Here is a 12619-nt window from a genome sequence, read left to right as displayed (position 1 = left end):
GGAAACTCACCGACTTCACACCTAATCAGAGTCGCCCACTCTCTAAGCTTATCATCGTCACAAGTAACCCCCAACAACGAACTCTTGCCCCTGTTGATCTTAAGGCTCGATAAAGCTTCGAAAAAACCTAGAAGGCTATTCAAATTCTTAAAAGCACTATCCTTACCAGAGCAAAAAAAAATGGTGTCGTCTGCAAACTGAAGATGTGAGAGGCACACGTTCTCCTTTCCCACTCGAAGGCTTCCAGAGCCTCTTTCTCCACGCCAACAGAAATTAATCAGCTAAGAATGTCCACGACCAACATAAAGAGGAAAGGAGAAAGATGATCACCTTGCCGAAGGCCTCTTCAGGCAACAATTTTTTCCCTAGGTCTCCCATTCACGAGGATAGAGTAATTAACGGATCTAATACAACCCCACATCTAAGCTTTCCATTTGAACCAAAAACCTTTCTTTCCCAGACCTTGTCTAAAAAATCTCAGTCCACATGATCATAGGCCTTTCCGAAATCAATCTTAAAAACCACACCCTCCTTGTTGCTCTTTCAACATTTTATTTTCTAATAAAATAAAATACCAAATAAATCCTACACTATTAAATGTTTTGTAAAGAAAGAAACTTCAAAATCAAATAGTTCAAAAAAACATGGCCAATTATTCACACTTAAATTGCATTATTTTTTCTTCAATATTTATTTTCTTAATGCATTAAAAATTATTTATTAAAAAGATAAAAATAAATAAATAAATAAGTAAAAAAGGTCAGTGCACAAAACAGTACAACTAGTGTGGAACACTGTTGGGATTCCCATTATTGGTAAAAGCCTCTTACACCAATAGCCGTCCAGACTATTGGTAAGAAAAACAATTGTAAACGATCAAATACTAGTACCAGTGTGAAAAGATGGTTGGAATGCCCCAGTACAAGTCGAACAGGACTTATGACCTCAGTGGAAATGTCAACTGAGGTCATATTATATTAGAAGGAAATTTTCAGATAATATTCAAGCGTTGCATTTTTTTACAACTAGTGTGGAATAAGAGTTACTAATAAAATTCCCTTCTAATATAATATTTGTTACTCAATAAGAAGATTATTTATTTTAAACACAAGTCTGGAAATCAGGGTTCGATAATTGGATGAGATAAAAGTGTACTATACTTTTTCTAGCAACTGGTTTTTTACAATTTTATATGAAAATTTTTCTTTGATAATTTATGGAATGATGTTACATAGATTCAGAGAATTTAAATTTCTCTATTTATAGGTTTTGTTTTGTAATCTTGAGGTTTAACTCACTCTATATGGACGACATTTTATCTTCACACCATCAGCTCTGAAAAACCAAAATCTCATTTGCTTGTGAAAACAGAAAGAAAAAGTGCACCTTTTCAGTCTAATACATGTTAAGCTAGGACTGATGCGGTGGTTTTAAGATATAGGGAATCTAAAAAACAAGCCATCTAAATACAAAGAATTTTTTGCATTTTTTCCTTAAAGGTTAAAGAAATTTTTGTGTTTTAAAAGAAAATTGAACATCAAATGAAGATTTGTGCTTTTAAATAGGAAACTCTAGTGACTTACCATCGATCTTCTTGTACAATGATTCACACGGTATAGAGTATCTGCGACAAAAGCCCTCAGCAGCCTAACACAAAATACTTAGTCTCATAAGCTATGTTGGCGACGATAGGATATTTCAATAAGAGACAAATGACTATCAGTCTGATGTGGCATTTAATAAGTTAAAAATATCAGTTTGATATTTCTTCTTCATTTTCACTCTTTCGAGAGTTTGTATCCTTGCACATTATTGCTCATTTTCATTATTTCAATGAGAAGGTCGTATCTTGTTAAAAATAATAATAAGAAAAATAATAATATTTATAAAAAAATGCAACACTTGAAATTAAGAACTCTGATGCCCAAATAAAAGGAAAATAAAACAATGTATATAGACAAATTTTATTCGTTTTTTGAACAAGAAACATACTTTTCATTAATAGAATATGAACAGGAACAATAATTGTCGTACGACAGATATATGAAATGGATATAGACAAATTTTATCCATCTTATCAAATTCATTCAAGAGTTACAACCATGGGGTAAATTTGGTAAATGAAAATACACAATAACACAAAGACTAGTACTAAATTAGCACCTAATTTCCTCATATATATGTGTATCATTGAAGGATTATAGGTATTGTTATCATCTAAAAGTTCTTTAATTAGATTGTTTGAAACCATCTACTATGAACAAATAAATGGTAAATAATCACATATCCTCCACTGCATGGGGAAACCTAACAGAAATTAAAGAACGTTCAAAAGATTATCCCAAACAGCTTTTGCTAAAGGGCAATGAACAAACAGTGGTTCATAATTTCCTCATCATTATTGCAGATCACACATCTTTGAGGGCTAAAGAGGCGAAGCAGTTTTGATTTTAGATGATGTCTTTACATTTTATCTTCCACACTACTATTAATCTGCACACTCAGCAAGCATGTATTGTGTTTAACATTAATTCTTAACGTATTTGAAATACAATCCATACCTTATTCCACGATGCTACTCAAGTAATTAAGCACCATCATGAAAGAAAATGAAAATTCTTTGACTAAAAAAATATCATAATAATGAGAAAACGTTCACCTTTGTAGGATTTCCTTGGTCATCAAAAGCTTTTGAAACAGGAGGTCCTCTAATCTCGACCTCTTTCTCAACTTGTTTAGAGCACAGACTCTCGACTATGACCTGGAAAGTTTTAAAAACTTTGATTATGAACATTAAAATATTGAAATTAATAGAATACTAATAAATTGAGAGCCATAAGGATATGTAGAGTTTAGACAAAGCATCAACATATAATATAATTTAAGAATACGGTGAAAGCATTACCATCCAATTAAACTTTTGCAGTTACGGAACACTTGGTTCTAACGTGATGGAAAAAAGGCTATGAAACATTGCAACATTAAACCAAACCTATCTTAAAGATCCAAACTTCCCTCCCTTAAAGCCTACTTTTCACCGACCACCAAAAAAACCTACTCTTCCCCCTTTGCAAAATGATGCTTTTTCAGCAGTTTGAAAAACCAGATGCCCTAAAAGAATCAATATTCTGGTTTGGATTCTTTTAAACAGTAGTATCAACACAGCAGATGTTTACCGTCTGAAGAAACTTCTTGTTTACCGTCTGAAGATGACTCATTGCAAGAGTTATTCAACGATCGTTCTGTCCCCAAAGATTTGTCAGATTTTTCAACCAAGTGGGCATTACTCTTGTTCCAGTAGACAGAGCTTTAACTTCTTCCGAGACGTTACGTTGTTCTTAGCTATATTTCTCATCTTTTTTTGAGGTTTTGGTTTGCTGTTCTTTTGTTAGGTTTTGTTTAGCTGGAGTTGTATTTAGTTCTGGTTAGTTTGGTGGTTTTCCGTCTGGTTTTTTGGTTTGTTTCTGGTTTTTTCTTTTAGGAGCTGTTGTTTTGGCTTTTTTGGTTTAGTTGGTAGTTGGTTTTTGTTTTTCTCCTCTTCAAGGTTGTATCCTTGAACACTTTGTATTTCATCTATTAATGAAAAGTTGTTTCTTGTTAAAAAAAATCAACACAGCAGATGTTCTACAAAGAAAGATTCCTCATTTTTAGATTATGTCATCAGTTTGCTGTCTTTCTTTTGCAGATTCGGAAGATCTAAATATTTATTCTTCGGGTGTTCTTTCTCAAGGGTAGACTAAATAACAGAGAAGAATAAAAAAAGGAAAAAGAAACTCTTACCTATTAGAATAAGGAAACTCTTACCTATTAGAACAAGGAACCTAATAGAAATAAATGCAAAAGGGAAACAAAAGAAAAAATTACTGTATAATATAATTTAACAATTTGTTCAAGATTTTTTGGTTTCAAAGGATATTCAAAAGCAAGTTAGAAGCAATATCATTGATCTATTGGTTGGTCCTTTTTTATCCTCTGGAGCTCATTTTTTATGGTTCCATTGAGTCTGTAAAGTTTAGGGAGAATAACAAAATAGAATTCGATTAAAAATTAAACTCCTTGATACAAACCTAATAACCTATTTATAATACACTAATTCCTAAACATAATAGGAACAGGAATCTAATACAATAATATAAAATATACTAATAAATACTCTAACAAACCTAAAGGCGAAGGGTGGAGAAAACTCTCTCCAAAGGACTATACAATCACAGCTTTCCAATCTTGCATAATCAAAAAGAGACTGTAATTACAAAAAGCTTTTTTGTATGTAGAAGCCCACAAAGAAGCCGTATACTTGATATTCACAAAAAAAAAAAAAATAATCTATCGTCGACTACTTTATCCTCAAAAATTCGACTATTCCTTTCTTTCCAAAAAAGCCAAAGGACCACCCTAGCAGTGCAATTCCACCTGATAAAAGCTTTTCCTTTTAGAGCTTTTCCACCAAAACCTTCTGAAATAAAATCTTCAATATGCCGAGGGAGACAAAAGCATAAGTCTAATAGAGAAGCACATAATTCCAAGTTGTGGAAGCATAAGTACAGTGCATAAAGAGATGGTCCACATTCTCTGAATTCCTCAAGCATAAGCTGCAGACTGCCGGGGAGAGCACCATGTGGGGGAGTTTCTTCTGAATTTTGTCTGCAGTATTCGTACCTCTATAGAACAATGTCCATAGGAAAACCTTCACCTTTTTCAGAACTTTAAAATTCCAAATGATAGCTGTCGTTGCCGAGTTAAGCTTTGGGGAAGGAGTTGTGAGAGCCAAGAAGGCAGAATTGGTGGAAAACGTACCACTGGAGTCTTCTTTCCACAGTATTACTTAGTTTTGATCGAATCAAATTATTTGTATTCCAATATATTAATCATAAGAAATACATGGCCTTCTTATATAGAAGATAGGCTCAAACATAAATGGAAATAAAGATAAAAATAATAATTAATATTGACAACTAATTTACAGCTAATATTTACAAATAATAAACCAACACTCCCCCTCAAGCTGGTTGAAAGATATCTTCCATTGCCAGCTTGTCAACCATCTTGTCAAATTGTACTTTCGGTAGTCCTTTTGTCAACACATCGGCAGTCTGCTCCATTGTTGGGAGGTAAGGGATACATATCATGCCAGTATCAACTTTTTCTTTTATGAAATGTTTGTCAATTTCAATATGCTTAGTCCTATCATGTTGAACTGGATTGTGGCTATGGAGATGGCAGCCTTGTTGTCGCAATAAACTTTTATGGTTGCTTTTTGAAATACTCTCAATTCTTCAAGTAACCTTTTTATCCACATCCCTTCACAAATACCATGGGCCAGGGCCCTAAATTCTGCTTTAGCACTGCTTCTAGCCACTACATTTTGTTTCTTAATTCGCCAAGTTACTAAGTTACCTCCAACAAATGAACAATAACCAGAAGTAGATCTTCTATCTGTCATACTTCCTTCCCAATCAGCATCGGTATAAACTTCAACCTGCAAATGGTTGTGTTTTTTGAACAATATACCTTTTCCTGGAGTTCCTTTCAGATATCTTAAAATTCTATAGGCAACTTCAAAGTGAACTGATCCTGGTGACTGCATAAATTGACTTACCATGCTTACTGCAAAGGTAATATCTGGACGTGTGTGAGACAAGTAGATCAGTCTTCCCACAAGACTTTGATATCGTTCCTTATCCTTTACTTCTTCTCTTGCAGCTTCCAGTTTCAAATTAGGTTCAATAGGGGTCTCAGCTACCTTGCATCCAAGCAAACCTGTTTCTCTAAGTAAATCAAGAATATATTTTCTTTGGTGAACAAAGATACCTTTCTTAGATCTTGCAAACTTCATTCCTAGGAAGTACTTTAACGTTCCTAGGTCCTTGATTTGAAATTCGCTTGCGAGTCTTTTCTTTAAAGTCCTTAATAAACCTCCATTAGGGTTTGGTATTTTTGATGATGGCTAGGGTTTTGAGAGTTAGGGTTTACTTCCTAAGCTCTGATACCAACTTAGTTTTGATGAAATCAAATTATTTGTATTCCAATATATTAATCATAAGAAATACATGGTCTTCTTATATAGAAGATAGGCTCAAACATAAATGGAAATAAAGATAAAAATAATAATTAATATTGACAACTAATTTACAGCTAATATTTACAAATAATAAACCAACACTATTCTATCACCGCCTTGACCCAGAAACACCCCATCCAGCTTGGCTGTTAAGGCTGCCCATCTGTCTATCTCTCTCTCAAACAGGTTCCTCATGCATAGGTCCCATTCCCTTCCTCTCCCTTCCTCTGTGTTCCAGCATTCCCCTATGGCCGAACCTTTCTTGTTGGAAAGGCCGTAGAACTCGGGAAAAATAGTTGAAAGAGGAGATGAATCAATCCATATGTCTTCCCAGAATCTCACCCTATTTCCAGAAGAGACTTTATAAAAGATAAGGTTGGTTAAAGTCGTACCCGTACCTTGGATGTCTATCCAGGGTCTGCCTTTGAATGATCCACTAGTAACATTTGAAAACCAGCCAAAAGTATCCTCCCCATAAACAGCAAGTATCACCTTTCTCCATAAACTATTCTTCTTCGTGACAAAGCGCTATAACCATTTCATAAGGAGGGCTTTGTTTCGAAGAGTAAGCAAGCCCACTCCAAGACCTCTTTGTTGATGAGGTAAAGCTGTCCAAGTCCATTTGGCCAGGTTCGTTATCGGCCTATGCTCACCCCGTTCCAAATAAGGTCCCTCATTAACTTTTCCATCGATGCAGTCACCGATCTGGGGGCTTTAATGATGAAAAAAAGTAAATAGGAATGCTGTTGAGAACGGATTGAGCCAAAGTAAGACGATCCCCTTTAGAGAGCATTAGGGATCTCCACTTTTGAAGACGTTTATGCATCTTATCCACCACAGGATCCCAAAAACTCTCTAATTTGTGATTACCTCCCAACGGGAAGCCCAGATAAGTGAAGGGAAAAGTCTATGTTTTACACCCAAAAATAGAAGCCCAGAAATTCACCTCAGTGGTGCTGCAATTAACTCCAATCACTGCTGATTTAGTAACATTAAGGGAGAGGCCCGAGATGAGTAAGAAGAAATGAATCAGCCCCCACCAATTTTCCATCATCTGTGAAGAAAAAGGGCAAAAAATGAGAACATCATCTACATATTGGAGGTGAGTAATCTCAATCTCAAGAGATCCAATGGAGAAGCCTCTGATGATTTTCTTTTCAAAGCTATAATGTATCAACCTACTCAAGACATCTCCTACAATAGTAAAGAGAAAATGGGAGAGGGGATCCCCTCGCCTAAGACCTCTTTTAGCCCATATTTTACCTCCAGGTCTACCATTCATCATCGCAGAGAAGTTTGTAGTTGTCAAACAGCCATGTATCCAGCTGCACCATTTCGTACCAAAGCCTTTTGCCTTGAGGGCGGCTAAGAGGAAAAAGTTCAAATATCATTCAATGCCTTTTCAAAATGTTACAGCCCATATTTAAAGAGATAAATCCTGCAGTAGAAAGGCTTTTACAGCAGCTGTAAAACTTAACCAAATGCTGTTAACTAACAGAGCTTGTTTGACTAAAATACTAACTAGCCGTAAGCTGTCAACTAACACCAAACTGACTTTGAAGTAGAAAGGGCTTCACTAAAGCTAAAGGAGTTAACCACATCAAGTTAATCAACTCACTACATCAGTTCCTTCCCTCTTAAAACAAAACTCATCCTGGAGTTAAAAAGCAGTGGAGTTAAAAGGCTGTCAACAATCCTCAAAATAAGAACTTGCTTCTTCTTGTGGTTCAAAAATACTCCAACTGAAAATGCCTTTTCAAACTCAACAAAACAGCGATAAAGTGATCAAACTGAATTAACTTCCAATAAATTCTGACGCAGTAGTTCATTGAGACAAAATTCTTCCAAATTATCAACATTCTTTCTCTTGGGATCCTTCTCAAAACTACCCACTTTCTTCTTCATTCTAATACCGTTCAAAATTTTATTGGAATAAGTAGAAATTGAATTGGCCAAATGAGTTTGTATCTCAACTTTCCTGCACATCAAATCTTTCTCCTTGTATCTACGTTGTTGAAGACTTGAAGTATACTTGGAAGTAAGAACTTTCTTGTATTTTCTTGTAGCCTATGTTCTTGAAGTCCAATTGGAGAATCTTCATCTCCTTCAATCTTTTCACTCCTATGAGAATCTTCGTTAGTGTCATCGAAATAATTTACAACAAACCCACAGAAAAACTCTTCTTCTTTGCTGAAAAATCAAATCCTGAACCAAGAACCCTTCATTACTGCTTTCTTGAAGTCTATCGTGATGGAAAAAATTTGTACTACTTTTCGCGGAGTAGTTCCACTGTTTTTGGTTTTGCCTTGTTGGTAATATAGGTCGCTCTTGTCATTCTTGAAGAAGATTATTGTCGTTACCTTTTGTATCATAAAATTGTTGTTGGTTGAGTCTAACCAATCGCATATCTTCCACAAAATCAGGAATCTCATCTTCCTCACTCAAAGAATCCAACTCGATTCTGTTTTGAAACAGAGGATTTTCATTGAATTCTTGTTGAGTGAATCTTGGTTCTTGCCATCGTTTTGTTTGAACATACTATTGGTCTTGAATAATCAGATTATCTTGTTCCCCTAGTTTTTCTTCTTGGTCATTTCTTGCCTAATGTTGCTGAAGATTTAGTTCTTCGAGACGCCAAGCTATTTTACTTAAAAGTTGTTGTGTCTCACCTACATTCCTTTGAATTTTTTTTTTTAAATCCGTGTGTCCGAGCCAACTTGTACGCTCCTCGACTAATCACGAGCCAACCGCCTGACCCTACTACATTTGGTTGACAAGGTAACTCTTAGGATATTAAATCCTAGGTAGGTGGCCACCATAGTTTGAACCCATTCCCTCTAAGCCCTTTGCTATTTACATTGGTCCTTATTGACCACTAGATCATCCCTGGATGGTTACCTACATTTCTTTTGATATATTCTATATATCCTTGTGTTAAATTATAGTTTTCCTATTTTATTTAGGTTAGGGTTTTATTGTTCTAATAGGTAAGTATTTCCTTATCCTAATAGAACTTCTTTTTAGTTTCTTCTTTGTGACTGCTATTTATATAGCCTTGTATCAATCATTCGTGGTAATTAAGGAAGAATTATTTTCTTTTCTTATCAATTAACATGGTATCAGAGCCAAGTTTCCTCTAAAATATTTGTGGGAATTAGGGTTTTGTGTCCATTAGGATTTTGTTCCCATTAGGGTTTGAAGTTTTGAACACGATTTTGCAAGTGTTCATTATACCCACCCACTGTAGCACCGCTGCCGCCGCCGACCACCGGCCGCCGTTTGCTGATTCGCGTGGCTGCTAGGGTTGTTGTCGTAAAGGGTGGCTGCTAGGGTTTTAAAAGGGAAATCTAAACATTTGTTGGTTCGGTTCACGATTTCCGGATCGTCCAGTTTGGTTCAAATAGTCTGGTTCACCTGGTTCGGTCCAGCCAGTTCGGCTCCTTTAGGCTCGGTTCGATTCGTTGTTGGACTGGTTCATCGATTTTCAGTCCGGTTCAATTCATTGTCGGATCGTTTCGATAGGTTTCAGTTCGTTTCAGTCCGATTTGGTTCAGTTTGGAATATTTTTGGTTCGATTCAACTGTTTTTTATTTGGTTCAGCCCTCTTTCGTTTCGGTTCAATGCTGATTTTTCAGTTTTGGATCTCCATTTTTTAGTTGCTGTTCAGTCTTGGTATCAATGTCACAAGCGTCCAAAATTACAAAAGAGTTGGATATAAATGAGATCAAACAATTAAGGAGCTTCTTAAAAACTTTCGATAATGCTCCTAGTCAAGGTACAGGTTCGGTAACTTTGACGAGTACAACTTCTCAGCCTAAACATTGTAACTGGATTATTGATTCTGGTGCAATAGAGCATATGACGAATAGTAGCTGTCATTTTATCTCTTATGGTATTTGTCCGAGCAATAAGAAAATTTCTATAGCAGATGGTACCTTGGTAACAGTAGCTGGTCGAGTAGACATCAAGATAAATTCAAACATTACTTTAAAGAATGTGCTTTATATACCACGTTTAACTGTTAATTTGATATCGGTAAAGAATTTGATCAATCATGTTCAAGATTTAACTTTAAAGATTACTTTTCATAGGATTTAGGAGTCAACTTGTTTTTTCTGTGACACGTGCCATTCTTTTTCAAAGAAATGTTCCTAAATCCTTCTGGGGGGAAGCTATGTTAACAGTCATTTATTTAATCAATCGGTTACCATCTGCTACTCTAGACCATAAAACTCCTATGAATATCCTACCAAAATATTATCCTGATTTTCGAACAACAAATAACTTGACTCCTCGAGTATTTGGTTGTGTAGCCTTTGTTCATGTTCACAGTCATCAGCGAGGTAAACTTGATCCACGAGCACTCAAGTGTATTTTTGTCGGATACTCGAACACTCAAAAGGGATATAAATGCTATCATCCTCCTTCAAAAAGGTTCTTCATCTCTGCTGATGTTACCTTTTATGAAGACACCAGCTACTTTACCTCACCTTATCTTCAGGGGGAGGAACTATTATTGGAAGATAAGGATTTGCCCATTCCCAACCTCACATTTCCTATACCAAATCCTTTACCACCTACCAGGACCATCTAACCCTTCTACTACTACACCATTACAGGTTATTCAAGAAGGAACACTGAAAAAGATAAGCAAGTCCAAGAGTCTGAACATATCCCTGTAATTGAAATAGATAAGCAAGTCCAAGAGTCTAAACATATCCCTGCAACTAAAATTGACGAGAAAATAATCAATGATGAGTCAGACATTACAATATCTGCTAATGATGAGTCAGACCTGGATTTGCCGATTGCTTTAAGGAAGGGAAAACGGACTTGTACTCAGTATCCATTGGTCTGCTAAGGAAGGATTGCGTTATCCTTGAAACCTTTGCGCCTGTTGCCAAGATGAACACAGTACGAATACTTCTATCTCTTACTATAAATCATGGATGGGACATGTTACAATATGATGTAAAAAATGCTTTTCTACATGGTGATCTTGAAGAAGAAATTTATATGGAGATTCCACCTGGGTATCAGCAAACAGGAAATAAAGTTTGTAAATTAAAAAAGGCGTTGTATGGGTTAAAGCAATCTCCTAGGGCATTGTTTGGTAGATTTTCTCAAGTTATGATGAAGATAGACTATAAACAAAGTCAAGGAGATCATACATTGTTTATAAAACATTCTGCTACAGGGGGAGTAACAGCATTGATTGTTTATGTGGACGATATTATCGTCACTGGCAATGATAATAATGAGCAAGATAAACTAAGAAATTGTTTAATCCAAGAGTTTGAAGTTAAAGAACTGGGAAGACAGAAATATTTTCTTGGGATAGAAGTAGCATAATCTAAACAAGGCGTATTCTTATCACAACAGAAACATGTGATTGACTTACTTTCTGAAAAAGGAAAACTTGGCAGCAGACCAATAGGATTGCCGATTGATCAAAACCATAGACTATGTGCATCTGAACAGAGTCCTCCAGTAAATAAGGAAACTTACCAGAGGTTAGTTGGAAAATTAATATATCTTTCTCATACGAGACCAGATATTGCGTATGTTGTAGGAGTGGTAAGCCAATTTATGCATAGTCCAAAAGAAATTCATCTTCAAGCTATGTACTGAATACTCCACTATTTAAACAACTCCATTGGGAGAGGATTGTTGTTTAAGAAAGGCGAGAAACTCAATCTAGAAGTTTATACAGATGCAGATTATGCAGGATTGATAGACGATAGAAAATCCACTTCTGGCTATTGTACTTTCTTAGGTGGGAACCTAGTGACATGGAGAAGTAAAAAACAAAATGTAGTTGCAAGATCAAGTTCAGAAGCGGAATTTAGAGCAATGGCATTGGGCATCTGCGAATTACTGTAGATAAAAATTATTTTAGAAGATTTGAAGATTCCATGGGAAGGGCCTATGAAACTTTATTGTGATAACAAGTTTGCCATCAGATAATCCAGTTCAACATGACAGAACCAAGCATGTTGAAGTTGATAGACACTTCATAAAAGAGAAGTTAGATAGTGGCCTCATATGTACTCCATTTGTACCAACAAACAATCAAATAGCAGATATTCTTACAAAAGGATTGAACAACAACAACTTTGAGCATTTGGTTAACAAGCTGGGAATGGAAATTATTCATTCACCAGCTTGAGGGGGAGTGTTAAATTATAGTTTTCCTATTTTATTTAGGTTAGGGTTTTATTTTTCTAATAGGTAAGTATTTCCTTATCCTAACAGAACTTTTTTTAGTTTCTTCTTTGTGACTGCTATTTATATAGCCTTGTATCAATCATTTGTGGTAATCAAGGAAGAATTATTTTCTTTTCTTATCAATTAACACCTTCAACCGACAACAACGCAGTTTGGTTGTGGCTCGTGGTGAGAGGATAGTGGCTTGATCAGCCTATTTTCCAGCAAATGAAGAATCTCCTACAGCATTGGTGAGAGTTTTCTTGCTTGCCATTACAAAAATGAGCCCAAGAATCTTGGTGCTCGAATACCAATTTGGTGTAAACCAAAGAGAGAAAAGTTCAATTATCA

General features: G+C 35.6%; 1 protein-coding gene across 4 annotated transcripts in view; it reads right to left on the bottom strand.

The window, feature by feature from the left end:
* Positions 1–12619, bottom strand: part of EDD1 (glycine-tRNA ligase) — an 81238-nt gene that overhangs the window by 38794 nt on the left and 29825 nt on the right. For all 4 annotated transcript variants that reach the window (XM_022301279.2, XM_088126395.1, XM_022301281.2 and 1 more), the window contains 2 exons: positions 2660–2761; positions 1584–1647 (listed from right to left, as the gene is read on the bottom strand). In XM_022301279.2, coding sequence (XP_022156971.1) covers positions 1584–1647; positions 2660–2761 — 166 coding nt within the window. The remainder of the gene's footprint in view (positions 1–1583; positions 1648–2659; positions 2762–12619) is intronic.

This window comes from Momordica charantia, assembly GCF_013281855.1.
Source record: "Momordica charantia cultivar OHB3-1 chromosome 7 unlocalized genomic scaffold, Mcharantia_2.0 BLBB01000007.1, whole genome shotgun sequence".
In the NCBI taxonomy this organism is placed as follows: domain Eukaryota; kingdom Viridiplantae; phylum Streptophyta; class Magnoliopsida; order Cucurbitales; family Cucurbitaceae; genus Momordica; species Momordica charantia.
This window is presented reverse-complemented; position numbering and strand designations above follow the sequence as displayed.